Raw genomic sequence first — 25,229 nt, forward strand, 5'->3', positions numbered from 1 at the left:
AGTTTGTTTTTCAGCTGCTATGATTGAGTTTAGCTGCAGTCTACCTTAGAGGTCGAGTAGCTGAATCAAATCGTACGATTTTTTCAAATAAATGATATAAATTCATAAACTATCGAGAATACTCGAATGTGTGAAATATTAAAATTCGAATGCTTAATATGAAAACGAATCGAATTAACCCGTATTTCTAAATTTTAGAAAAATCGCACCTTGCATTTATAAATGGAAATGTTTGGCTTTGAGAAAGACACAAACTTGCACGTTAGAAATATGTTTTCTGAAAAGTAATCTGAGTTACAATTGCCGCCAAGAGTATGGCTATTTTCCAAAATTGAGACTATTTTTTTGGGTTGTTTTCATTAGCTAAATATATAAATGATCAGCATCACTATCGGAGTCGATATTTCCATGCTCGTCTGTCCGTCTTTGTATCTGTTTCAATGCGAACAATTCCCTCAGATTTAAACCTTGCTGTACACATTGCGAAAGATGAGAACTCGTATAAGGAACTTTTCGTTTAGCAAAATACTCTTCTTATACTTCAAGCATTTTGCCAAGAAATCATCAACATCGGACTTATGTACAGAGGTCGGTTTTTTACACGATATCGGCAGCTGACTCGGCTGCAAAGATATGTAATCTTCGACGTGCTTTTAGTTCTATCTTGTTTTTGCCTATTTTGTGCCACATTGCAGAGTGATTCACGCATTGCTGCGATTCCTCAGAGATCAATCAAAACTCCGTGCTCTTAACTACTGCGACTAGACTAGCATGACAAACATATTCGAGAATATACTGGGAGGGGGTTCTCGGGGTAGCCAACGATTCGTTGATAGATTTTTCATTGTGCGATGCTTCGAGCATTGGCTCGAAATTGCATTGTCATGTCCCCAAGATATTCCCTTGCAATAGTTCGCTTTTGTTTTTTCCGTTTGTATCGCGTTTTATTTCTCTTTTTGCTGACCATCTCGTAGCCACATATTGGGCATTTTTTGGCCTTGTTTATCACATCATTTGTGCAACTGCAGCTTAGTTTCTGATTTCGCTTGTTTTGTGTGTGTGTGTGTCCTGTGTCCTATGTCCTGTGGCTATAATTTTGTGCAGAGCTCGCCGTCTTTCAATCTCGTTCATTGTTAGTTTTCATCAGGTTTTTTTTCGGTTTTTTTTTTAAGGGAACGGCTGCAAAGAAAGCGAAACGTGCAAAAATCCTTTTGCCCATTTCGTTCTATCACTCGGCCCGTTGTCATTTTAATTGTTGTTTACTGGGCTTGTCAAATGCGCACTTCAGTGCAAAAAACAAAAACCCCCAGTGCCTCCAGGGCAACCATCAAGGCAGCTGGGGGATGGATGAGGATGAGGAGATTGGACAGCTTTGGAGCTCTGGGCTGCCATTCGTCATGGCAGCCGCTGTCTGTGACGAGGTTGTCATTGCCATACGCTCTGATTTACTGGTTATCACACACACACACGCACACACACACGCACACACGTATACAGACCATTTCCATTTCCATATCTCTAACTACCTGAGCCATCTCTTGTTGAATGTTAGCGTTTGTTTTTTTGTTATATGTTTATGAATTTGAAACAGTTGCCTGATGATGATGTTCTTGTTTTATTAAATTTCTTTTTGTTGTTTTTGACTGCAAAATTCACTTAGCCATATTTTTTAATAAGCAAGCGCACACGGTAAACAAAGTCCGGGTACGTGGACAAACAGGCAAACAGGCAAACAGCATTCGCAAGTGAAAAGTGAAAATCACTTGTTTATTGTTTTTGCTGTTTTGGCATTTATATTTTATTTATTGTTAAGGCAAAGTGCTCAAAGCGCTTCAAGCCAACAAGTCGCCAGCCCCATGCAAAGCGAACCCTTTATTTGCCTTGACGCCCCACGCCCACGCCCACGCCCATGCCCGACTCTGAAATGATTATGATTATTTTTTATGCACATAACGTTACATCTGCGGGCTAAGCAACCCCAATGCTAAAGCCAAAGCCAATGCTAAAGCGTCAGGCTCATCAGGCCATGTCAAAAGCAAAAGCCAGCCACACACATTGGCCGGTCTCCGAAAACAGACAAACGCACACACTCCTGCACACACACGCACACACACACACGCACACACACACACACACACAAAAGCAAAAAGTCAGCCAGCGGCCAGCATTTGCATGAATAGCAAAATGCAGGCTGTCAGAACGAAGCTCAGTTGCTCTTTCAAATATTTAATTACCAAAACATAATTTTCATTGTCCTTATTATTTTGGAGTTTTATTTGTTCATCCAAAAAATAATCATCAGCTCAAAAATTATCATTATTGTATGACAAAAAGATATAGTTTTTCTAGTTAAAAATTAAACTCGAATTAATTAATCATCATGTCTTATCATTTGATGGAGGGAGTACTGTAGTCAAATCATACAATAAAATCTGTTTTGTTCTCAGTAAAAAAAATGTGAAGAATGAAAAATAGAAAAGCAGCCAGTCAGTTGTTAATTGCTTTTTGGGACATCTCTAAAACAAGTTTCGTGAATCTGGCACCAGAGATTGAGACACCTTTAATGAAATACACCAAGTTGTCTAATGTCTTGACTTCCATAAATCATTTCATATTTAGTCAGAGTTCTTCTAAATACCACGTTTCGGAAGTTTGCTTTTTTCGCATTTAAATTTTAGAAATATCTAAACTTTACTTAACAATAGAATAGCTTTGGAAAAGCACAAACTTGCCGGCTACAAATATACTTTCTGATTAAAAAGGTGAGCTGCCCTCAGGGACATTTTTTGACTGATTTTGCTATATTCTTTGCTACTTTTGCAATACTTAGTTATAGCTTAATGCAACACCATGTTTTATATATATATATATTTACATATATGCCAGGGGAACTAAGTCTAAGTAGTTGTTTGCCTCAAGTCGGAAATGTAATGGTCCCTCGGTGAGAGCATCAAAGGCAAAGCATAGAGCGGGCTACCACGGCTCTGTTTCTGTGTGTGTATGTGTGTGGGTCTATGAGGGTGTGTGTGTGTGTGTGTGTGTGTGTGTGGGTGAGCGAGCTAAAGTGTAGCCGTAGCCAGAGGGCAGCTCTGTAAGGACATTAGAACGTTGCGTTGATTTTCACTGTTATTATTTGGTCCCTGGCATATGTCTATGTTGTCCATGTCTGACCAGCTCTTGCCCCGCTCTCTCCCTGGTCTATGCCCTGTCCTTCCCCGCTTTTCCCTGGCTCTTTCCACGCTCTGCCCCGCTCTAGTCTTGCTGTCTATTCGTCTGGCCATTTGTATTTTGTGTAAGCAGTTAATTGGATCAGGGGGCTTGGGTCAGTCCTACGTCGCCGACCCTCTCGCCCGCTTTGATGTGTGCATCTTGAGAAACGGCTTACACGTTTGTTGCATACCTCGTGGCGCTGCAATGTAGCCAAATACATATTTCATAGGCTGTCAGCTCCGCATCTGTACAAATGTCAACATTAGCCTCAGGAACCAGCTGAAGTTGTCTAAAGCTGTTGTGGGTTGCCTTTGCCTTTGCCTTTGCCAGTTGATGTCTCAAGTCTCGGCTCTTTCATGGAATCTATTAAATTATTATTCTTCTTGCTAATAAATTTGTATATATGTAATAAATATATAAATAAGACACAACAACAACAGCCACATCTGTTGTGTTTGTTGCTGTTTCACAGCTGCTGCACTTGCGTCGTGGCAAGCAGTTCTTCTGAATTCAAAACTCTGAGCTCCTCGTTTCTTCTCCTCCCGATGCTGCTCTGTCAATAAGCGAAATGTTAAATCGAAACTGGGAATGCGCGATGTTTTCTTGTTGTTGTTGTTTTGTTTTGTTTTTTTTTTTTCTTTTTTTTTTTTTTGGTCTAATGCCGATTCTCGAGCTGCTCATGCACAACAACAACAACATGAAACAACAACAGCTACTTGGGCTACCGTCTGCCTGAAAATGGTAAGTCATCATGCCTGTACACAGCAGGCAGCTCTGTGGATCTGTGGCAAGAGATTAGCACGGGCTGCCACAAAAGTTGCGCTCGAAACTAAAGCTGGCGACTCTTGGATGACTATTTTCCTGATTTTATTCTCCGCACTCTTCGACGTTCTCTCTTTGGTGATTACACAACGGCTAAATCCTCGTTAGCATGTCGCCTTTAACATTCTCTAAACCGCTTAAGCTTTGCAGTATAACTTGCAATTAAAGTGAATGTCAGTGTGACCATGCTATACGAACTAGGCCGGTACGCTGGTTTGGATGTGTGCCTGTTGAACAACTTACAAAAAAAATAACATTGGAAATCGATAGATAATTTTATTCTTACTATTTGGATACTTAGCTATTTTTATAAATACTAATTCAAAGAAAAAATTGATTATTTAATTCTTGCTCGGACTCTAAGAAAAATTAGTAATTATTATTTATAGAGAGGAACAACAGCGAACAATTGGCTTAGCTAGCGAAGCACTTCATCAACTTTGGTTTCAATTGTATTTTGCATTAATTTTAAGCTTATTTAATTTAATTAAATAATTTTAATATTCACCCATTTTCGATACAACACCAAATGTTATTAAAAGGGAATTATTGAGAGAGTTTACAAAACTTAAGTAAATTTCGCAAGAGGATGTTTTGATAACTGTTTTCTTGAAATTACCTCCGAGACTCATCTCATTTTTGTGTCAGCATTCCCCATACATTCTCAATAAAGTTAGGTTTTGCTTCTGAATTCAGCTTTTTGGCACTCGATCCACACAAGCTTTGGGGCACTATACTGCTGGAAAATCCTCGGACATATTCGGAAAATGGTATTGGTGCCACTAAATGCATTCGCATCAAAGCCAAGCAACCGGAAACAAAATGAGGCCTATCACTGTATGCATATTTATGTATTTGTATTTTTTTTAAATTCAAATCAACAGATAAGCATTATTTATGGGTTTGATTTTTTTACTGACTCATGGTCTGAGTTGATAATTAAAACTCTAAAATAAATATTAAACAGAATACATTTCATAAAAACTTATCCAATTTAAATTTGTCTGTTACTTTATGCGCTGTGACTTGAAATACTGCAGCTCGTATATATGTTGTCTACTACAAATCTGAGGGATTTCAGTTAAAAGTCCATGAGCACTGAACTTTGATAAATTTCATATAAGCAACATTGGCTGGTAAATAAATTCTTGAGCAGCCCTCATGCATCGCCTGGCTAATGATATGTATGGCATAAAAAGCCAAAAAAAAAAGAGAAAAAATAAAATAAACTAGCAGCAGCGCCGACATAAATCAAAATTTTTGCAACGGCAACGTCTCTCTCTTTTTTTTTACCTTTACTGGGAAGTTGCCGCCCCAAACGAGGGGACAACATGCGAGGCTGGCACTTGAATATGGAGTTGCAGTTACAGTTGCATAGTTGTAGCTGAAGCTGCAGGAGCCGCCCGTCAAGTGCCGCTAAACGTAATGTAAATAAGCATTTAACAGCAGCAATAGCAACAGCAACCACCACAACAAGAACAACAACGCCAATAAATGGCATTACAAACAACGGGCAAATAAATCGCATTGAAGCGCAAATGCGCCAAAGATGCAGCTCAGATGAAAACCATCGTCGTCGTCGTCGCATTTAACATTTCCAACATGCAACAGATTTATGCATGCAACAACAACAGCAGCAGCAGCAGCAGCAACTACATCGACAACAACAAGCACATAGTGTTGACTTATGTTGGCAACTTTCAAGGCGTCGGCTGCCCAACAGCTACCAGCTAGCATCTTGCAACCGCACACTACTTGAACATGCAATATGCGCTCCTTCCTACCCACGGCCAAGACCCCCCACCCCACTAAATTCTGTTTTGGACCCCCTTTCATTGTTGCCGCTGCTGTTGGCAAGGTGCAGCTGATGAAATTGTTGTTGTCGTTGCTGTTGTTGGCGTTAAATACTATGCTCAAGTTCGGCGATTGACAGGAAAAGTTTTGCCCAAAGACAAACAATAATTGAGCATATCAACTCAATGCATATATAAACAATATACACAGTCAATAATAATGCATACTCAGTCATTGATTAATCCGAGCTTAACTTAAAATCGAAGAAATAATTGTTAATTGACTCAATCAGGACCATTGTTGCCCATATTACTTGTAGTTGTTTTTTGAAGTCACCCCGCTAAAATTTGTTTTAAATATTTTTATCGTTCGAGCAAAGTCACTTTAGCAAAAATACAACTTCAAATACTATTTAAATAATATTTAATTCGATCCAAAAAGAATTGATATATTCAGAAATTCGATTTGAACCCGATTGACTTAAGGTGTATAAATATATTCGAAATATTTTTTCTTTCTTAAGCACAAGAATAGCAACCAAAAAATTAGACAATCAATTTTGTTAAGCTTAAAATTGCCCGTTATTTCTTTACTAAGTCTTAAAGGTTTTTCACGTAAAAATAATATTGATATTTCGAAGTTCGGACTAAAATTTGTATGTCAGCAGATTATCACCGGTCTGATAGGGCTATAATCTTTGGCATGCCTAGGAAAGCCCTTCTTGCCGGTTAATTTTATTTTAAATAATAATTAAATAACATTTAAAGTAGGCAGAAAATACATGTGCCAAGAACAGATAAGACAGATGCGATCGAATGCATTTCTCTGGTTTACACCTTTGCTTTCTCTCACCTGATTAGCAGAGAGAAGAGCTGAACATAATTTGCCTAGACTGCACTAAATCATGCACGTCTTTGGGCTACGCTTGCGGCAGTCACACCCCCAGTCACCCCTCCCACACCGCCCCGCCTGTCAGCGATCAAATTTATACCAAAGCAACAAAAAAAAAACATAAGTAAATAAAACAAACTAAAAACGAGACAAGCGAGCGAACAAGTTGCGCAAGTGCCCCACAAGGTGCAGTGCCAAATACAAAGAAACAGTTGCCGCTGACGTCGGTAGCGACTTCGACGTCGACGTCAACGTCGACAGCGACAGCGACGTTGGCGTAGGTGTGATGTGTGAAGTGCAATCAAAGTGCAGCGAGGCAAGCTGGTGCCAAAGTTGTTTAATCACAAGACTTTAACACACAATTTGTGTCGAGTTGAGGAATGGATAATCGCTGGGGAGCAAGTGAGGGTCGGTAAGGGGGACAGGGGGCCTCAAAATCTATGTATGTAGCTACATATGCATAGTCGTAATGCTGTCAAATAAAATGCTCATTAGTCGATCATTGGCGACACGCTGACCAACTTGCAACACGTCGGGGGCCACACCCCCATCTCCCTCGAGGCCGAATGAGCAACAGCTAAAAACAAATATCACAAAAAATGTTATAAAACAACTAAAAACTCAATCGAGCTGAATGCAAAAGGCAACACAAAAGTCAAATGCAATTAAAACTGAAACTGTCGAACGAGCAGAAAACGATGAAACTCCATCATCATCACAATGGCCAACTCATAATGAAGATGGCCCTGATGCTGCTGCTCGCCCATTTGTTACCATTGGCTGAACGAGTTGCGGCTCTTTGCAGCAGGTGTTTGCTTGCCTCGCCTTGGGGGTCAGCCAAATAATGAACTCGAAGCTGGGCAAGAATTCACTCAGAGTTGCGGGAGTTGAGATGGAAACTACAGCTTACAGTTACGAAACTCACACACGCAATGGGTTGCTACAGTACGCCCTCGCTAAGGGCAACCCATTCAAATCGGGCCAACAGCGAGAACAAAGATTAAATTTGCCATTGGCCAATTTTCTTTTGCAAATTAGATGCATTTGTCTATATATTCAAATTAAAGTATCTGTTTAAACTGAATAAATCTGTATAAGAGCAATAGTTTCTTAAAATTAAAACAAAAATAATTTAAAATGATATAGTAGAACGCGCTTGCCTTGTAGATACCCCGAACCCAAGTATTTACCTATCATGAGTTGTCCATATCATACTGAAGTAGATGAAAAGACTTTATATCTAAAAATTGTGCCCGTAATTGCTGTGTTCAGTCTTTTTCTTATCGATATGAGAAAGTTATTGACAAAATCGATATCCCCATGGAATTTTTGTCGATATTGAAAGAACTAAGCAATTTATCGAAAAATTATTCTTATGGTATTTTTGATCGAATTTTAAGAAAGTATAAGAGTAATCGATAAAATCAAAATCCGTTTGGATTTTATAGTCAATGATATCCGGGTCGGATATGCTTCCTTCTGCCTATTACATACTATTATTTTCACCCACTTTCAATCGAATATTCAAAGTGGAAAATTTTGTTGCGTCTAGCGAGAGCTTACTGTATACATATATTTGTGCAAAACTATGCGTAGATTTCACCGTGAAACTGCTACAAATGCAGCATTGTCGTAAGTAGAGAAAGATTTATGTATTTTATTGAAAAGAAAAGAACATTACAAATATTGTATTATTGAAAAGTGCTGCTAATTGAATTTATTTTTATTTTACAAACATAATAAAATAAGCTACTTCAGCTTTACAGCTTTCCTTCTCGCATGCCTTAAATCAAATTAAAATTGCTGTTTTTCTTTCTCTGTCTTTGTCTCTCTGCCTGTTTTTTGTTTCGCATTTTGCTAGTGGGCCAAGAGCGAAGCAAGCATCAAGCAGCGAATGTTATGTTGAGCATTTTTGCTTTAATTAAATTTTACACAAATATTCGGAAAAGTATTTGAAAATTGAAGTTTGCTGCTGTTGTCGGGACAAACAACCACCACTGTTGCTCAGCATCATAGTGGTTTTTGCAACCCCGGCCAAGCGCACACCTGTCTGAAAAGGTAAGACCAAAAGGGGTTTTATCTCCACCCCGTCCCCCACCAATCTAAAAAAAAAAAAAGCTGGACAGCAACAGGCCTATACCCAGCTCAGACTCGAGACAAGTTGAGCGTTCTTTCGATTTCAACATTGGCTTTTGTTTATCTCTGTCAAGGTGGGGGCGGCTTGTGTGGCTTGGGTGGCTGGGGGTGACAAGCGCTAAAAGACGACGAGATTAAGTCATCGAAGCGTATAAAAAGGGAAAGCACAACAACAACAACAATAATAGCAATACATAATGTGAATTTTATTATATATAGTTGTAGTCGTAGTATGTAGCTCTGGGATCTGGGATTGTATACAGATATACAGATACTCATCTTCTTCCCTCCATCTCAGCGTTGACGCAGCGAGCATTCAAAATATTTTCATTTGACAAATTTTCTTCTTATGCTTTGTCTGTTTTATTTTTTTATATATATTTTTTTTTTTTGCTCTTATTTCGAAACGTGGCCAACACATTTGGGTGGTTGTTTATGTTGCTGTTTATTTGCCAAAGGGCGCTATACAAGTCGCTTTCGCTCCTCCCGCTCAATGCTCAAGGCTCACTTTAATTTGGCTTTTTTATTATTGAATGCGTCGCATAAAAAAATCTTGAGCACGTAATTATCCTTTCTTGTTTTTTTTTTCGGTCGGCACGATTCCTTTCCAGCTCAATCGCTGCAGCGCGCAGCTTGCTGCTTTGGCTATATGCACTCACTTATTTATTTATTTGGCTTCCTTCCTTGGCTTGCCGAAATGTTTGGGGCCAAGGCTCATTGTACTTGTTATTTCTTTGGCTATTCATTTTATGACATCTTGTTATTTTTATTGTTATTGAGTTGCCTTTGTCGTTCCCGTTCCCGTTCTCGTTGTCGTTGTCGTAGTCGCTGTTACTGTTACCGTTTTTTGTCGTTTTTGTTTTTTTTCTTTTTTTTTGTGGGTGCTACATAAATTGTGCCCTCGTTGTGAACCAGGTCCCATTGTTGGTGTTATTAATTTTGGGCTGCAAACGAGCTTATTAGCGGCATGTTATGTATGTCCCAGCCTCGCTTCTCTCTCTCTCTCTCCCCCTGTCTCTCTCCCTGTCTACCTCGTCTCTGCTCTCACTGTTCTTCGACCATAGAACGTTGACAACTTCATTGACGTAGCTGGAAATGCCTTGCCCAGATCAAATATCATATAAAACCCTTGTCGAAACAAAAAAAAAAACAAAAAAAAAAACAGCTGTGCTCTGAGCTATAATCTTGCTGCTTTAAGATCTAACAGTTCAGATTAGAAATCAAAGCCTTTTGCCGGAACAATTTTCGCAGCGACAACAACAACAACAACAACACAAACACAAATACCAACACTAACACCCGTAATCAAATGCAAATTATCAACAACTATCACAGCAACAACAACAACAACCACACACACTTGAATCGATGCGCGGGGCGTGCCTCGAAAAAAGAAACAAAAGAAAAAGTTTCGGTCTCTTCGATTTTTTCCGGCTCAGCAGCAAAAGCGACAACAACAACAAATATTTATGTTGATTTGCCGTGGGTTGTCGTATCTTTTGATTGAGACATTCCCAAGTGCGACTTCTTGGCCATGGTCAATTAAAATCAAGAGGGAAAAACACATATATAAAATACCCTCACACAAATACAACTTGCTTCTTTTTGTATAGAACTGGTAACATATTTGCTTAGCATCTTTGATTAATTAATATTTAATTAATTATTATTTGATTGATTGCTTACATTTTCCGAACGGTTTCACAAGCTACTAACAAAGAATAAGTTTTTTAAATTTTATTGGATTCCATTGCGAAATAGTCAAAATGAGTAATAATTATAATTCTTGCTTGCATTCCAGGAAAATCAAAATTTGTATAATTTAAATATATTTCTCGCTTGCTCTAGGTCAAGTGTTTTTCTATTTGTTTATTGTTCAATATTTCGATACCGACAGTTTGAAACTATTTATTGATTAAGTGCATACATTTGATTTGAAATTTAATGCGAGAGGTTTTCACATTTAAAGGAAAAAATATGAAATGCAAAACAAAGAGCAACACTTCAACCACTTCACATCTCTTTAGATTACACCTATTTCCGCTTAGTTATCAGTACATCCAAGTAAAGCTTGTGTTGCATATCGCTTGCTAGAGTCCAAGTAGCCCATTTGATTATGAAGGGGAAAAGCAAAGCATTGAAACGCCTATCGATTTCAATCGGCCGACATGCAAAGACCAAACACGCCAAAGCGCAATCAAAAAGCGTTTTTAATAATGCGCTAAGTGATTGTTAAGCGCGACTCGGCTCGACTCGACTCGACTCGACTCGAGCCAAGATATGAGATTTGATGGTCCATAGCCAGAAAGTTGATGGCGAGGCTCACTGAGAGCTTTCCCAATCGCCAGTTCAGACAAGTCATTAATGAGTTGCTGTCGTTGTTGTTGTTGTTATTGTTAGTGTTGTTGTTGTCATAGCATCTTCCCGTCATGTCCAAGCACCCACGCGACCTTCACAGTGACGACAACAGCAACAGCACCCGCATCAGCATCAATATCAGCTTCAGCATCAGCTGCAGCATCAGCATCAGCATCAGCATCTCAGATTGCCAACTTGTGCCTTGCCCCTTAGTCGGGCAGTATTTAAGCTGGGTGCTCAGTGCGCCTATTAAAACTCAATTACATTTAACTAATCAAGCACAGTGTGAGCGGCAAGCCCACAGCTTCCACCTCGCCCCTGATGACGTTGCACAATTGAAGGCGCCAGTGGCTGGTGTGCCACACTGGACTGCAGCTGACATTGGCTTCATTAGCGACAACGAAGTCAAGAGCTTCGAATTATCAGTTAAAACAAATTGAAATTGCTATGTAGGCAAACAGCATATTGGACGTCTCATTGATTCAAACAATTTGGGCTTTTAAGTGCAGGCGACAAATATTTGAATGCGACAACTCATTAGTTGCAACTCAAGTGGCAGGTGAAAGGTGTGAAGCATCTCAAATTTAATGAGCTATTGACGAATGCTGAAAGTGGGCAATTGTCTCAAGGCGAACGCATAAGAAAAACATAAATAAAATAGTTTTCCAGTAGACTCTGCGCGACTAGTAAATACCCTTTAGTCAGCGCCAGCAAATTATATATATAAAGAAATTGCTATAATCTTTAGCTGCAATATTATATACATACAAACATGCAGAAAGCTGAACTTAGTAAGGGATATTATATATATATATATATATAAATAATATATATATATATATATAAATAAATCTTTAACTGCAGTTATATAAGAATATATGCATTACAAGATTGCTGCACTCAATATACGATATTCAATAAATAAACAACCATATCTTTGAGAATCTATATTTTATTTATTTGTGTGTAGAATAGTTATCAATTTTGTATTATGTGAGGTCTTTTTTTTAAAAGAGATTAATAATAATAATTATATTTTATTTGGGTCGTTGGTTTCATCGCCTATTAGCAAAAATTCATTTGTTAGTACATTTTTGCTTTAATAGGTACTAAAAATAGAAGAACTCATCTGCTTCCAAATTCTATGCACACTTTAGTGCGCTTGTTGCTCAGTTAGGAAGCAAATCTGAAGTTTGTTTCTGTTATCTAGCTAACCCCCACGATTTTCAGCAAATAATTATCTTAGCTGTCCCATCTGCTTGGTAGCTGCTGATTGTCTTTGCTTTTTGTACATAACAAACGTTTGCTTATCGACCCCAACTCCGTAGGCTGAGCAAGAAAAGCGACTCAACAAACAATACAAATACCCAAAAAAAAAAAAAAAAAAAAAAAAAATGTTGAGAACCCGAGAGCGCGAGAGATTATAAATGACAAACAAAGAGGCGAAAGTCGCAAGTTTCCCGGCCTAAAAGTCACCTGCCATGTAACAATATTTGTATTGGCCAAACAATGCAAACGCTACCAGTGCTTTCCATACTCCACTAAACTCATCCCCACCATTGCTGAGAACAAGAGAAAAATTACTTCATTAAAAGTTGGAAATGAAAAAGAAGCAGCAGTAGAATCAAAAGAACCTGAGTCCAAGTTATTCGGGCAGCTGCTGCACCGATAAGAAAATCATAATTGGTGTCATTAAAAAAGCCATTTCGGAAGTTGTTAATCTTGGCACTTTCTTTCTCTCTCTCTCTCTCTCTCTCTCTCTCTCTCTCTCTGTCTCTCTGCCTATCTCTCTGGGGTTGACAATTATGCCAACTAGCCAAGTAAATCGCAGTGGCAGTCGTTACCTTCTCCACTTGGCAGAGATACATAAATATGTAATTTATTTAAAGCGCACAACAACAACAACAACGACAACAACAACAACAAAAATAGGGGTACATAAAAAATAAATAAATGTTTACAACAATGCGCTCTGGCTTTTGTTTATTGTTATCATTATTTAGCCAACTGATAGCCGGGCAGCAGTTATTGTTGGTGTTGGTTTTGTCGTTGGCAGGACAACTTGGCCAACAGAACTGGCGTCCACTTGGCTTCCTTCATATTTTGTGGCTCAGTCGCTTATCTGTCAGCCTTTAGTTTTTCTCGCCCTGCCTTCCTTTTAATTATAAAAGTGCGATAAATGTGACAACCAACCAACCAACAAAAAAAACAAAAACACACTGGGAGTAAGGAGTAGGAGGCACAACAACAGTCAGCCAGTGAAAGATAGCCTAAAAGGCAAAAAAAAAAGAAAAAACAAAAAAAAAATTGAGAGAAACTGGCAAAGTCGTTAAGGCCTCGACGATGTTTTTTATGCCTGCCCCCCAAGAGGGATTCTCGCCTTTGTCAAGAGTTTTTGGCCAGCGAGCATTTAATAAACACCAGCTACGAGTCCACAGTCCCGGACATGGGACACGGGACACGGGACACGGGACCGGGTAACCAGGACCCTGGTCCCGGACCAGGCGGTGTCCTAGGCCCCGCAATATGAAATTGCAAAATGTCTGCCTACAATACATAAAGTAAACGGCAAAAGATACAAAGATACAGGCAACTGCAAAAACCACAAGATACTCGCATTCGCACTCGCATATTTTGTGGCATTTGGCTTTTGTTTTGTGTGAGTAGGTATTTGTTTTTTGTTTTTTGTTTTTTCTTTTTGGTTGTCGTTTTCTTGTCTTGTCATTTGCCCATAAATATTATCTGTATACAGCCTGATGCTCCTTTTGTGGCTTTCGACATGAGCCTGGCTCTCAAACTGGGTGTGTGGCAATGTTAGTTCCTGGTCAAGTGTTAATTTCTTCGAAAAGTCCCCGATCCGTGCTGCACAATTAACTTTTGCCTCTGCTCCTTCTATTGTGTGTGTGATTTCCTTTTTTTATTTGTGTTTTTTTTTTTGTTGCCTTTTTCCTTATTGTTTTTGTATGGTTTTCAGTTCTATCTGCTGATTTTAATGCCTGTTGCCTGTCGTGCGCGCTTGCCAAGGCCTAGACCAAAATTCAGATAGCCAAATATCTAAAGTAAACTAAATGCAAAAATATTTGTCGCTGCCATTGTCTTAATATGCAAATTGCATTGTTCCCCAAAGTATTTCAGTTCTTGCAGCTCTCTCGAGTCTCTAGCAGAGACAGGTTTAAGGTTCAATTGCCCATCAGGCCGCAAAGTAGTAGACCAGATCGCAGTTGATTTCATTTTGACCTCGCGCACATTTCTTTTGGCCCCCAACTTGCAACAAAAATATTAATAAAGATTCGTTCCTGCTGCCGAATCATGACCAAATCGCTGTATCGAGTCGAGTATCGAGTATCGCAGATCTGCTTCGATCTCTTCGAAGGTAAATGTTGTGCATTTTACTTATTATTATTATTGAGTCGCATTTATTTCTGCTGTTGTTGTTGTTGTTGTTGTCGTTGTTATTCTCATTGTGATTTGCTGTTCTTTTTCTGTTACTTTCACGATTTGTTTGCCATGCTTAAAGTTATTGTTGTTGCTGTTGCTGTTGACTCTGAATTGACAATACTTTTTTACTTACCAACTTACCTCGACCATAAAGTGAATGGCATTGACAATTGCTGCTGGTGCCGCTTTCCGCTCGGGCTAACTGGGAATTGAGTTCTCAACTATCAGGTATCCCAAATGCAGCTGCAAATAAGTCAACTGGCCCGATAAGCATCTCTCTGGCCTAAAGTTGAATATGAGAATTCCCAAGAATATCAAAGATAAACGATCAACTTAACTTCTGACAATGCCAAACTGCGAAAGATAGTTTCTTTTTATCTTTTGGTGCATTAAGCAAATTTTCGTCTGTTATCTAAGTTAATCTAATTTCTTTGAAGTTCAACAATCGACTGAGGTTGTGAATCGCATGAAAAGAGTTCAAATTATTTGAAAGTAACTGTTGCTAAAAGGAAGATCAATTTACGGGTGACAAATTCTGAGTTTTCTTAAATGTTTTACCTCCTGTTATGAGTTTACTTTGCTCCAGAGTCGCGTATTTTTGTTTGCCCAGATATGGGAAGGGGAATTTGAAGTTTTATAAATTGTATTTGTATCTTGAGCACTCTTTAAATAAGAATCAGTTCTGCGTGCTTTAATGGATCAGCTGGCAGTATACAAATTGTATCATTTTTGATCGTTCTTGTTTGCTGCAGCTCTGCCGAGCACTTCATAAAATAACATTTTCAATTTGGCAACTATGTGGCGAACATGTGTGTGCACACAGAAACACACACACACACCGCAAGGCACACACACTCACCTGTTGGGTCTCGGTTGCATTTCACCGCTCTGGGAACAACAGCAAAGCGAAGCATGAACAAAAAAAAAAAGAAAAGATACAAAAAATGGCTTGACAAATGCGCTGGCTGCATGAATGGCAATGGGAATGCAGCCCAGACAGGCCGACTCTGTTTTCAGCTCCATCTGTTTGTCCGTCCGTCCGCATGTCCATCCGTCCATCTGTGCGCTTGTCCGCCTGGCAAATGTAAATAAATGCAGAGGCAACTAGGCAATTCGCAGAGCTGCCGCATCATGCAACAGGAACAGAGACAGAAACGAGGGACGTGGCAGAAGGGACAGGGAACAGGGAACAGGGGACAGGGGACCGGGGACAGAGACATAGTTTGCATGCATATCGGGCTGCATAGTTTTGCTGAATGGATTCGGGCCAAAATGTGCAACAAGGCTGCAGCAGCAGCAGAAGCAGCAGCAGCAGCAGCGACAACAAAAGGACGACAGCTGCCGCTTTGGAAAACTCATTGAACAATTGACCAAATCGAAGCCTCGACTAGCACACAATCAATGAGACACTGCCCTCCTCTGCCCCTGCCCCTGCCCTGCTCGAAGCGTAACAAAAAGATTAAAATGCATAATAACACAAAAGTGAGTCGAGCCAAGCAGCGAGAAGAGATAGAGTAGAAACCAAGCCCAAACACGAGTCTCATCCGCATCCTCATCCTCATCTACAATCTCATCCAAATGCCCAGTGCCATTGTGCCGTTGTCCCGTTGTCCCGTTTTGCCCGCCCATAAGGCATCTTTTATTAATTTGCTTAAGTGCCATAAATGGCAAAACTCTGCCGTACAAAAGGATTTGAATTTCCTACCTTCGTTTTGCCGCCCAGCTGGAGATTTAACACGTACGCCCAATGTGACCAAGACGAATTAGCAAAAAGTAAAAAAACCAAGTAAATAATAATAATTGTAAAAATCGAAGCCGATGCCGACATACACTTAAGCAACGCTGTGCTGCACTTGAAGCAAAATAAATTAAGCATTTTTAAGAAATACTGAAAACGGAGCAATTTAATTGATTGAATGAACATTTTATTGATATTGTGCCAAAAGTCTTGAAGTGAATTGCCATAATATAAATTATGGCAACTGGTAACAATATTTCTTAGACAAGTTACTAACTTTTTTTCCTTTGTATTGTTTGCCACATCATGCAAATAACGAGCTCAGAGGCAGACGCACAACTTGAAGCGTCATGCTGATTAGTGGCCAGTGTGTGACAAACCACTTGAAATAGTCATGATACGCATATACGTGGGAGAGCAACTGCTTTGTCTGCCTCGCCAGTTATATGAGCCGCTATGGGAAAGGGCAACAAGTTGCTGCAACATCAACTGCAACTGCAAACTGTGACATTGAAATTTGCCGCCTCGCAGACTCGCTGAAGAGAATGAGAGGCAGAGAGAGAGAGAGGGAGAGAAAGACAAAGAGAGTGGTGCTGATTTATGTGTTGGCTGTTTTGACCTTTTGGGCGCATCGCATTTCAGTTGCCGCTTCGATTCTAGAGAATTTGTTACAACCAAAGCAGCTATAAAATGATAGGCCATCTACAGGACAAAGTCTAATCACAATAAAGACAGAGACACACACAAAAAAAAGGGAGAGAGCGAGCGAGATGGGGATGGGGAGAAAGGGAATGAAGGGCAGGAGAGGTGTAGAGCATGGTTTTGCTTAATTAAATACAATCGACAACTCTATTCAAAGTGCTTGTCTGCTCTGCTCTGCTCTGGGAGTCTTGCTGTCAACTTCAAATCAGTAGCGCATATTTTGCGCATTTAAAAATCATTAATATGAATTAGCCGTGCCGTTGTAATTAAGGCGTTGCCTCGGCACGTCAGCCGTTGCACAGAGTCCACGATTGCTCGCAGTTGCTGCCACCGAGAGAGGTACATAGAGAGAGAGAGACAGAGAGAGTCATATATACAGAGAGATATTGTAAGATAAACAAACAAATTCAAATGCATCAGCAACAACAGCAACAACGAGCCCCAAAAGTTAAACAAAACATATTGCCACACTTGGAGGCCATGTGCTCGAAGTGCGCGCCGCTGACATTTCAACACCACCGCAGCTTCTGTTGCAGCTCCTTTTTAGCCGTCGTCTAATGACAAAGCGCACAGCACACAATGCAAATGCAAAGCGCAGCCGAATGATCTTTTGAACTGGCAACTGGCAACTGGCAACTGGCAACCAAATCCACATCCAACTCCCAATCCCAATCCGAATCCCAATCAAAACAAAGATCAAAAAACCAACAACAACAAGCGGCAGCCCAGCCAGCAGACACTTGAGGTCGACGTCAACTGCGACGCTGACGTTGGCTGTAAGCAGCGGGCGGGCAAAGCAAAGCAAAGCAAAGCAAGGCAGCAGCCACACTTTACATGAATACATCCATCCACACACACATACACACACATACATACACACATACACACATATATACATACCTATATCTCAGTCCCAGTTTCTGTTTCAGTTGCTGTCTCTTTTTCCAGCTCAGTGTCTTTGTGTCTTGGCATCACCTGCGCGCTGCTGCTTGCTTGATCTTGCTGCTGTTGTGTTTATCTAACCTACACACACACACACACACACACACACACACACACACACACTGCTCGTTTTTTTTTGTTTTTTCTTTTTTTTTTTGAGCACCACACTCAATGAATTTTTTACATAGTTTACTTCAGCAGCAGCTTCGCTGCCAAAAACAATTAAATAATTGTTAAGCCTAGCAAATGGAAATATTACAAACTTTAATGGAGGGAGAGAGAGAGAGAGAAAGAGAGAGAGAGAGAGAGAGAGCGAAATACAGGAAGACCAATCGTGCATATTCAAAATTATATTATATTTAATTCTATTTAATTGTGAATATTTAATATCAGTCTCTCTGTATCTATAATATAATAATATAATTATATTTAATTCTATTTGATTTTGAATATTCACAACCAGTCTCTCCATGTCTATAATATAATTTAATTAAATTCTCGTTGACCTAAATTAACTTATAAAATTATGTGTTTTATTTGCACAGCAAACTTGTTCAAAAACGCGACCCATTAAAGTATGATAATTATAATGGGTCTATTCTGCCTTTCCCTTGTATTGAATTTATAAGTCTTGATTCAAGCGCAATTATGGGAAAAATGAAATAATTGTACTTGATCTTAGAGTCTATCATTTCACCAGTATTTAGAATGCAGGACCTTAGCTATGAGAGTCTTAGATTGCCCATTGGCGGGCAATCTTCCAGAATATGAACTGACAATGTCCCGTTAGAAAGCCTGCTATTATTATTATTATTATTAGAATTATAATTATTATTATTATTATTATTATTATTAGAATTATAATAAAAATTATTATTATTATTATTTGTATTATTATTATTTTTAATTTTATTATCGAAAGCAAGTTCTTAGTCATAATCAGACAGTCAGTTGTTCGTTCCATATATCATAGCATCTTTTCGTATGCCAGATATGTCCTTTCCATGCGGGAGTCTCTCCTTTTGTATGTATAAGCCGATTTTAAATGCTATATGAAACTTTAAGTTTGTTATGTTGGCTCGCGAATGCCATAGATCAAGTTGAATTAAGTTGAGCGGTACTTTTGTATTAAACAAACTAGAGAACAATCTTAGCAGCAAATATTTTATTAAATATCCAATTAATTAATTTAATTTCTCAAATAAATGAAAATACATAAGTGTTATTATGAATAAGGTTTCATTCTTATTTTGTAGTCAAACTAATTCATTCCCATTCTTATTCTTAAAAATATATAGATAGATGTAGGGAAAAAGTCTCATTCCCATTCTTATGTTGGAATAAATTTTGCCGATTAACAAATGGAAAGTGTATTGGCCATGTCGTTACTCTTATATATTTATAATATGCTGCCTTTTCGTCTTAACGTATTTTCTTTTATTTTTGGGCCACTTTTTGTGTGTGCGTGTGTGTGTGTGTGTGTGTGTTGCCTGCGTTATGTGCGTGTTAGTGTGAGTGGGGCGACTTAATTAGGAAACTTGGTGCGTTTTATTTATGTGTCTTAACGAGTCGTTTATTTAACTCACCCTCACTTGCCTTCCCATTCTGGTACACACTGTACCTCCATCTCTCTCTCTGTGTCTCTCACACACTCTCTCCCTCTGCTTGCTGGCCCGTTCGCTCTTGAGGAAAAACTAACATCAAATTGAAGCTGAGCACACAAACATTTTGAAAATTTGTTTATTGTTTTCTTTGGGATCCTCGGTTGTTGCTGCATTTCACTAATTTGTTGAGAGCAGAAATTGAAATCGGAATTTGAAATTAAAAGGAAAAAATGCAGAGTAGTCGAATCGAGTCGAGTCAAATCGGGTCGAGTCGAGTCGAGTCGAATCGAGTCCAAGTGGTGGCTCGTCTCATTTGGGGCAAATTGAAAATAATGTTGTACCTTGATTTAAATAAAATAACAAAACGGCCCCAACGTGCCCAGACACAAAAAGCAATTCGACGAAAAACTAAACATAAATTCACACAATACCAATCTAGCTTCACTCACAGGGAGTGTTTGTTCATCTGTGTGTGTGTGTGTGTGTGTGTGTGTGGGCTAAACTGGAGTCATGAACTTTGTTTTTTATTAGCGGCAGGATATCGGCATTGGCTCTCTAAACATATACATACATATATTTATATGTTAATTCGTTTGCGTTAATTGGAAAACAAACCCCAAAGCAACAGCAACTACTGCAACAGTCAACAGGCAACAGGCAACAACAACAACTACAACAGCAACAGCAGCAGCAGCAGCATCAAGTTGAAACAGAATTCCACACTGAGCTAAAATTTATTTTTAAGCAGACATTTTTGTGTATTTATTTATTTATTTTGCCGCTGGCAGCAAACAATTTGTAATCGTTGTTCTGCTGCCTGCCTGCCTGCCTGCCTGCCTGCCGTTGACAAGGAAAATGTTGCAGCTGTGGCACGCGAAAGCTGCAAGCAAGTCACCCAGCATCCTCCACCTACCCCTCTCTTTATCCATCGGTCTGTCTGCTTTGTCCCGCCTGCCGCCTTAATTGCACTTGCAAGGAAGCGGCACAAAATATGCTTATGTGTACAGCTTTTGTTGAAGCCAACGAGCAAAACAAGTGGCAAATACCAATGACGTCGATCGTGGGGCGATTGCAATGCAAATTGCTTACGATATGTTGATTCCAATTGACGCATTCATGTCTCTGGCATTAAAATTCCAAATTCCAACAACTGTTGCAAACTTAACTAGCTTGGTTTTTCAGGGATTTGAAAGGTTTCGTTCACTGAGTGCACTCAGGAAAACAATCGCCCTGCTCTTTAGAAAATCGTCCCAAAAAAATAAGAATCTATCTGAAAACTAGAAATTTGTTTTTGTTATTAGAAGTCATTCACTAAAATACGAAGAAAAAAAACATCTTTCAATTATAAATGCTTTTTTCATATTTCAAAAATACATTACATAATACAAATTATTTCTAAAAATATGAAACTGCGTTTTTTTTCCGAGTGTGGAAAGTTAAAAACTGCGCTTTAACTTTAGGAAATTGTGAATTCAACAACTTAGTTTTCAGCAACACACATTGTTAGCCAATTATTCGATTGCTTCGATATAATTATATATGCACATTCATATATATTGTGCTAATCCTAAGCGATGGCATATTTAACAATCAGCAATGGATTTCCACGTATTATGGGCGCTTCCAGAGAAGAGAGTGTGAGCAATTTATGAAGGCATAAAACAAAAGTTTATACCGAACGGGAAAATTTAATGATCGCTTCGAGCATTTAAACAGAAAATGTTTATAATTAGATGCTACATGCAAGTACCAAGTACCAAGTACCAATTGCCAAGTAGCCAACCAGTGAACTGGGTCAATTGGAATAGGTCAATGCGTACCAAAATGTTTGATAATTGCAGACACTAAAAAAAAAAAACAAAATAATTAAATATATGTCCGGCTGTAAATTATTTGTACGTAACGGAAAAGAACTGTACTGCTATATGGCTTATATCGTAAAATATACATGTTTACGATATTATTCAATCAATATGCATTTCTCTCACTTTTTTATTACTTTGCACACTTCGATCTTTTACCCCAAGAGCCGGCTAACAATCGGTAAGCATTGTGTTACTACAAGAAATGATTACTTTTAATTACCAGCGCATACACGTAAACAGAAATTTGTGAATCGTGATAAATCACGAACACACGAACACATATACACAAATACGTTAACATACCGCAACTGAACATGGCCACAAACACCAAAACAATTTTGCGATGAAATTGTCAAATTGCAGCGCAAAACGCAAAAGCAGCAACCACAACCGCAACGCACACCAACAAGCTGGGGGATCGGGAGGCAGGGAGCATAGAGCTGGGAGCAGGGAGAAACAGGAAGCGGGCTGGACGCACACAATCACAATCACACACTAAACCGCAATGCCCCATCCTATTGCCCCCCTCGAATTCACGTTGCTCTCAGTTATCGCTGCCACACGGACATCCAATTCAATTCGCAATTTTTGGTAACTGAAAATCACAACGATGCGAGGGCAATCAATCATAGAACGATGAAATGTCGACGAGCGCAAAAGGAAAGCAAAATTCAAAACGCTGCCAGGTCACGGCCAATGGACATCAAACATCGAACACCAGACAACGGACAACGGACAACGGACAGCGGACAACGAACATCGGGAATCGAAAATGGACAGTGAACATAGAACAACATTGAACAAGCAATACAAACAGCAATCACAACACAAAAGTCAACGCTAAGGCGATTTTGGCTGGCTCTTCTTCTTGCTAGTCGAGGTTTTCTTCCAGCAGCAAAATAAGGGATTTTAGAATAGTCTTCAAAATAAAAAATAGCTTTTAAATGCAGAAGAAGAAGAGAGAAAGAACATTATTTATGGATGATCAAAAAAGTTATTTAAATTTTAGGAAATCAATTTTTTTAATAGAACATAGCTCTCAAAACTTGAAGATGGTTTGGTTTGTCACGAAAGGATTTTTAATCTCAGTAAATATTTGGTTTTTTTGCAAATATAACATAACTCAAGAAGGTAGAAGTAGAGAAAATCATTATATTTGGCATATCAAAAAATTGTGTTTGATTTGGAAAATATATTTCTTCGAATTTTCTTTAAAATACGACATAGCTGTAGCTGAAGAATAAATTTTTTGTTTCTCAGTGAGGTTTTAATTTTCAAGATTTCGTAAGTGAAGAATTTATTTTCAGAGAGCAGAAAAGCTTTATGGGCGATTTTCTACATTTTGTGGCGATTAATTTTTTGTGATTGTAGACATGGCCAACGTGTTTGAGCTGAAACTTAATTAGAAGGCCCAGCTGATGTTGCAGATGCAGATACACAGACACATATACAGATGCAGATGCAGATGCAGATACAACGATGCAGCTAACAACTGACAATTTGACTGTATTCGTGGCTAAGTTTTTGGGTTCACTTATCAAATTTGAAGTTAATTACCAATCGGCAGCGGCATCGGCATCGTATTGCGTGGCTCAGATAGCGCCGTGGCTTAATGAACAGTTAAATGCATAGGTTTTAGAGCGCATTTTGTAATCTCCGAGAGAGATAAAGATAGAGGTGAACACGAAATCGAAATACTGGTCCATAAATCACGTTGCATTCGGCAGCAGAGTCAGCAGCCCAGTCAGTAAGTGTGTCATTAAAATTAATTATCTAGCATTTTATTTTAACACCGTGCTTTGGAAATGGAAATGGAAATGGAAGCCGAACCTATTGTCATAAAGGCGCTCGATCCTCAGACGGATGGACTTGGCTTGGAGGCTTGCCAATTAGCCACACACCGTGCTGAGCTTTGCATTTTTTGTATTTTGTTTTCCTTTTTGTAGCTAAATATTTACACAAAGCTTTTGTTGATGATTCTGCCAAACAAACACATACTAGAGCTACACACACACACACACACACACACACATGCACCTCTATATGTATGTTGATATTGTACTAGATGGCCTCGACAGCTCGACAACTCGACTGCTCTCAAATATTTGCGCTGACATAACTTTGTCTGCGGCTGGCGCGCGCCCATTTCAGCAATGTGAAGCGCTGAGTGGGAGATGGTGAGAGAGAGAGAGAGATGTTGAGAGAAAGAAAGAGAGAGGGCGAGCAGCAGCAGCAGACGACAGGCAGTCGCTTTGTCTGCGCCTCACAATGTGTGAAAGATAATTATAACATGTGTGCAGTCACACACACACACATATACACACATACACACACACACACACAGAGTATGGTTAGGTGGACAGTTGTAATGCTGGAACAAGCTTCAAGTTTTTTTTTCTATTTTTTTTTTTGTGTCTGAAAGCGTTGGCCTGTGGCATTGACAGCTTCAACTTGGCGTGCAGCTCGAACCGAGCTAAAGATGCCAACACAGCAGTCGCCATCTAATGTCAATAGCAAAACTGTTTGCAAAAGGCAAAGCATGAAATTAACACACACAACGAATTTTGAATACGCTTTCCAAGCTATGAAGCTTAGAATATGTATATAAATTATACATGTTATGGGTTGGTTCGTTTGCAAATGATGCCTTGCTTAATGTTCATTTTGGGCATATATATATCAATAGCCAACAGAGACTTTCTATATAGATTTTTCTATTGACTCCATATGTACTTAGCAAAAAATTGCAGAAATTACAATTATTGAGATATCATCTTATTGAAAATGAAAATCCAACATCAAAACTGACTCCAGATGTACCTAGTCGAAATGCAGCTCTGTCCAAAATTATAGTAGAAATTACAATAAAAAAATTAAATTGATGTAAGAAAATATTAATTAAAGTCGTTTTTATTTTATAAAATTGCTTAGTACTTTATCGATTAGAAGAAGAAGGTTCGCTTCATGCTTGCATCGACTTCAACGTGTTCAGCTTAATCCGCATTGTGGCTAATCACAAAATGATCTTAGCCAGATGATGGATAGAGTAGATTCCAGCATAAAGCCACGACCAGTGGCGATGGTCGTTCTGTCTGATTTCGATGATTGCTCTTAAAGCCGATCAAACAAATCAATCCGTCGTATAAATTATGCAATTGATGCCAATGTCCCGCTAGAAAAATGACATGCCTCGGCCCCATCGATGCCAGCACTCAGCAGCCAACCCAGTCCACACCAGCCCATCTTTTGCCCCATCGATTTACTCTTTGCTTTTCATTTATTTCCATTTATTGCATTTCCAGTTTTTTCTTTTGTGGGTTCTGTTAGAACATCGCTAGTTGTTGTTAAGACGCAGTTAGTAGTCTTAACAGACAAATGATATTTATATGTGTGTATGATCTATTTCTAATTGTCTTTTTTATTTCCCTCTTCCTCTTCCCCTCTCTTACAGTGTGTAATTGCAATAATCATGCGCGTCAATGCCGCTTCAATATGGATATCTTTCGACTGTCGGAGGGCGTCTCGGGCGGCGTTTGCCAGAATTGTCGTCATTCGACAACTGGACGTAATTGTCATCTGTGCAGGGAGGGCTTCTACAGGGATCCCAGCAAACCGCTTGGTCATCGCAAGGTGTGCAAAGGTGAGTCAACATTAATTAATTATCAATTATGACAAAAATTAAAAATGAATTCGAAATATTGTATTTTACATACAAATTGAATAAGCCAA

At 39.0% G+C, this 25,229-nt stretch overlaps 1 protein-coding gene across 2 annotated transcripts in view; it reads left to right on the forward strand.

Moving 5' to 3' along the window:
* Positions 1-25,229, forward strand: part of LOC6565422 (netrin-A) — a 52,488-nt gene that overhangs the window by 7,042 nt on the left and 20,217 nt on the right. For both annotated transcript variants that reach the window (XM_032738336.2, XM_001991119.3), the window contains exon 2: positions 24,952-25,140. In XM_032738336.2, the coding sequence (XP_032594227.1) occupies positions 24,952-25,140 (189 nt within the window). The remainder of the gene's footprint in view (positions 1-24,951; positions 25,141-25,229) is intronic.

This window comes from Drosophila grimshawi, unplaced genomic scaffold, assembly GCF_018153295.1.
Source record: "Drosophila grimshawi isolate 15287-2541.00 unplaced genomic scaffold, ASM1815329v1 contig_848, whole genome shotgun sequence".
Classification (NCBI taxonomy): Eukaryota; Metazoa; Arthropoda; class Insecta; order Diptera; family Drosophilidae; genus Drosophila; species Drosophila grimshawi.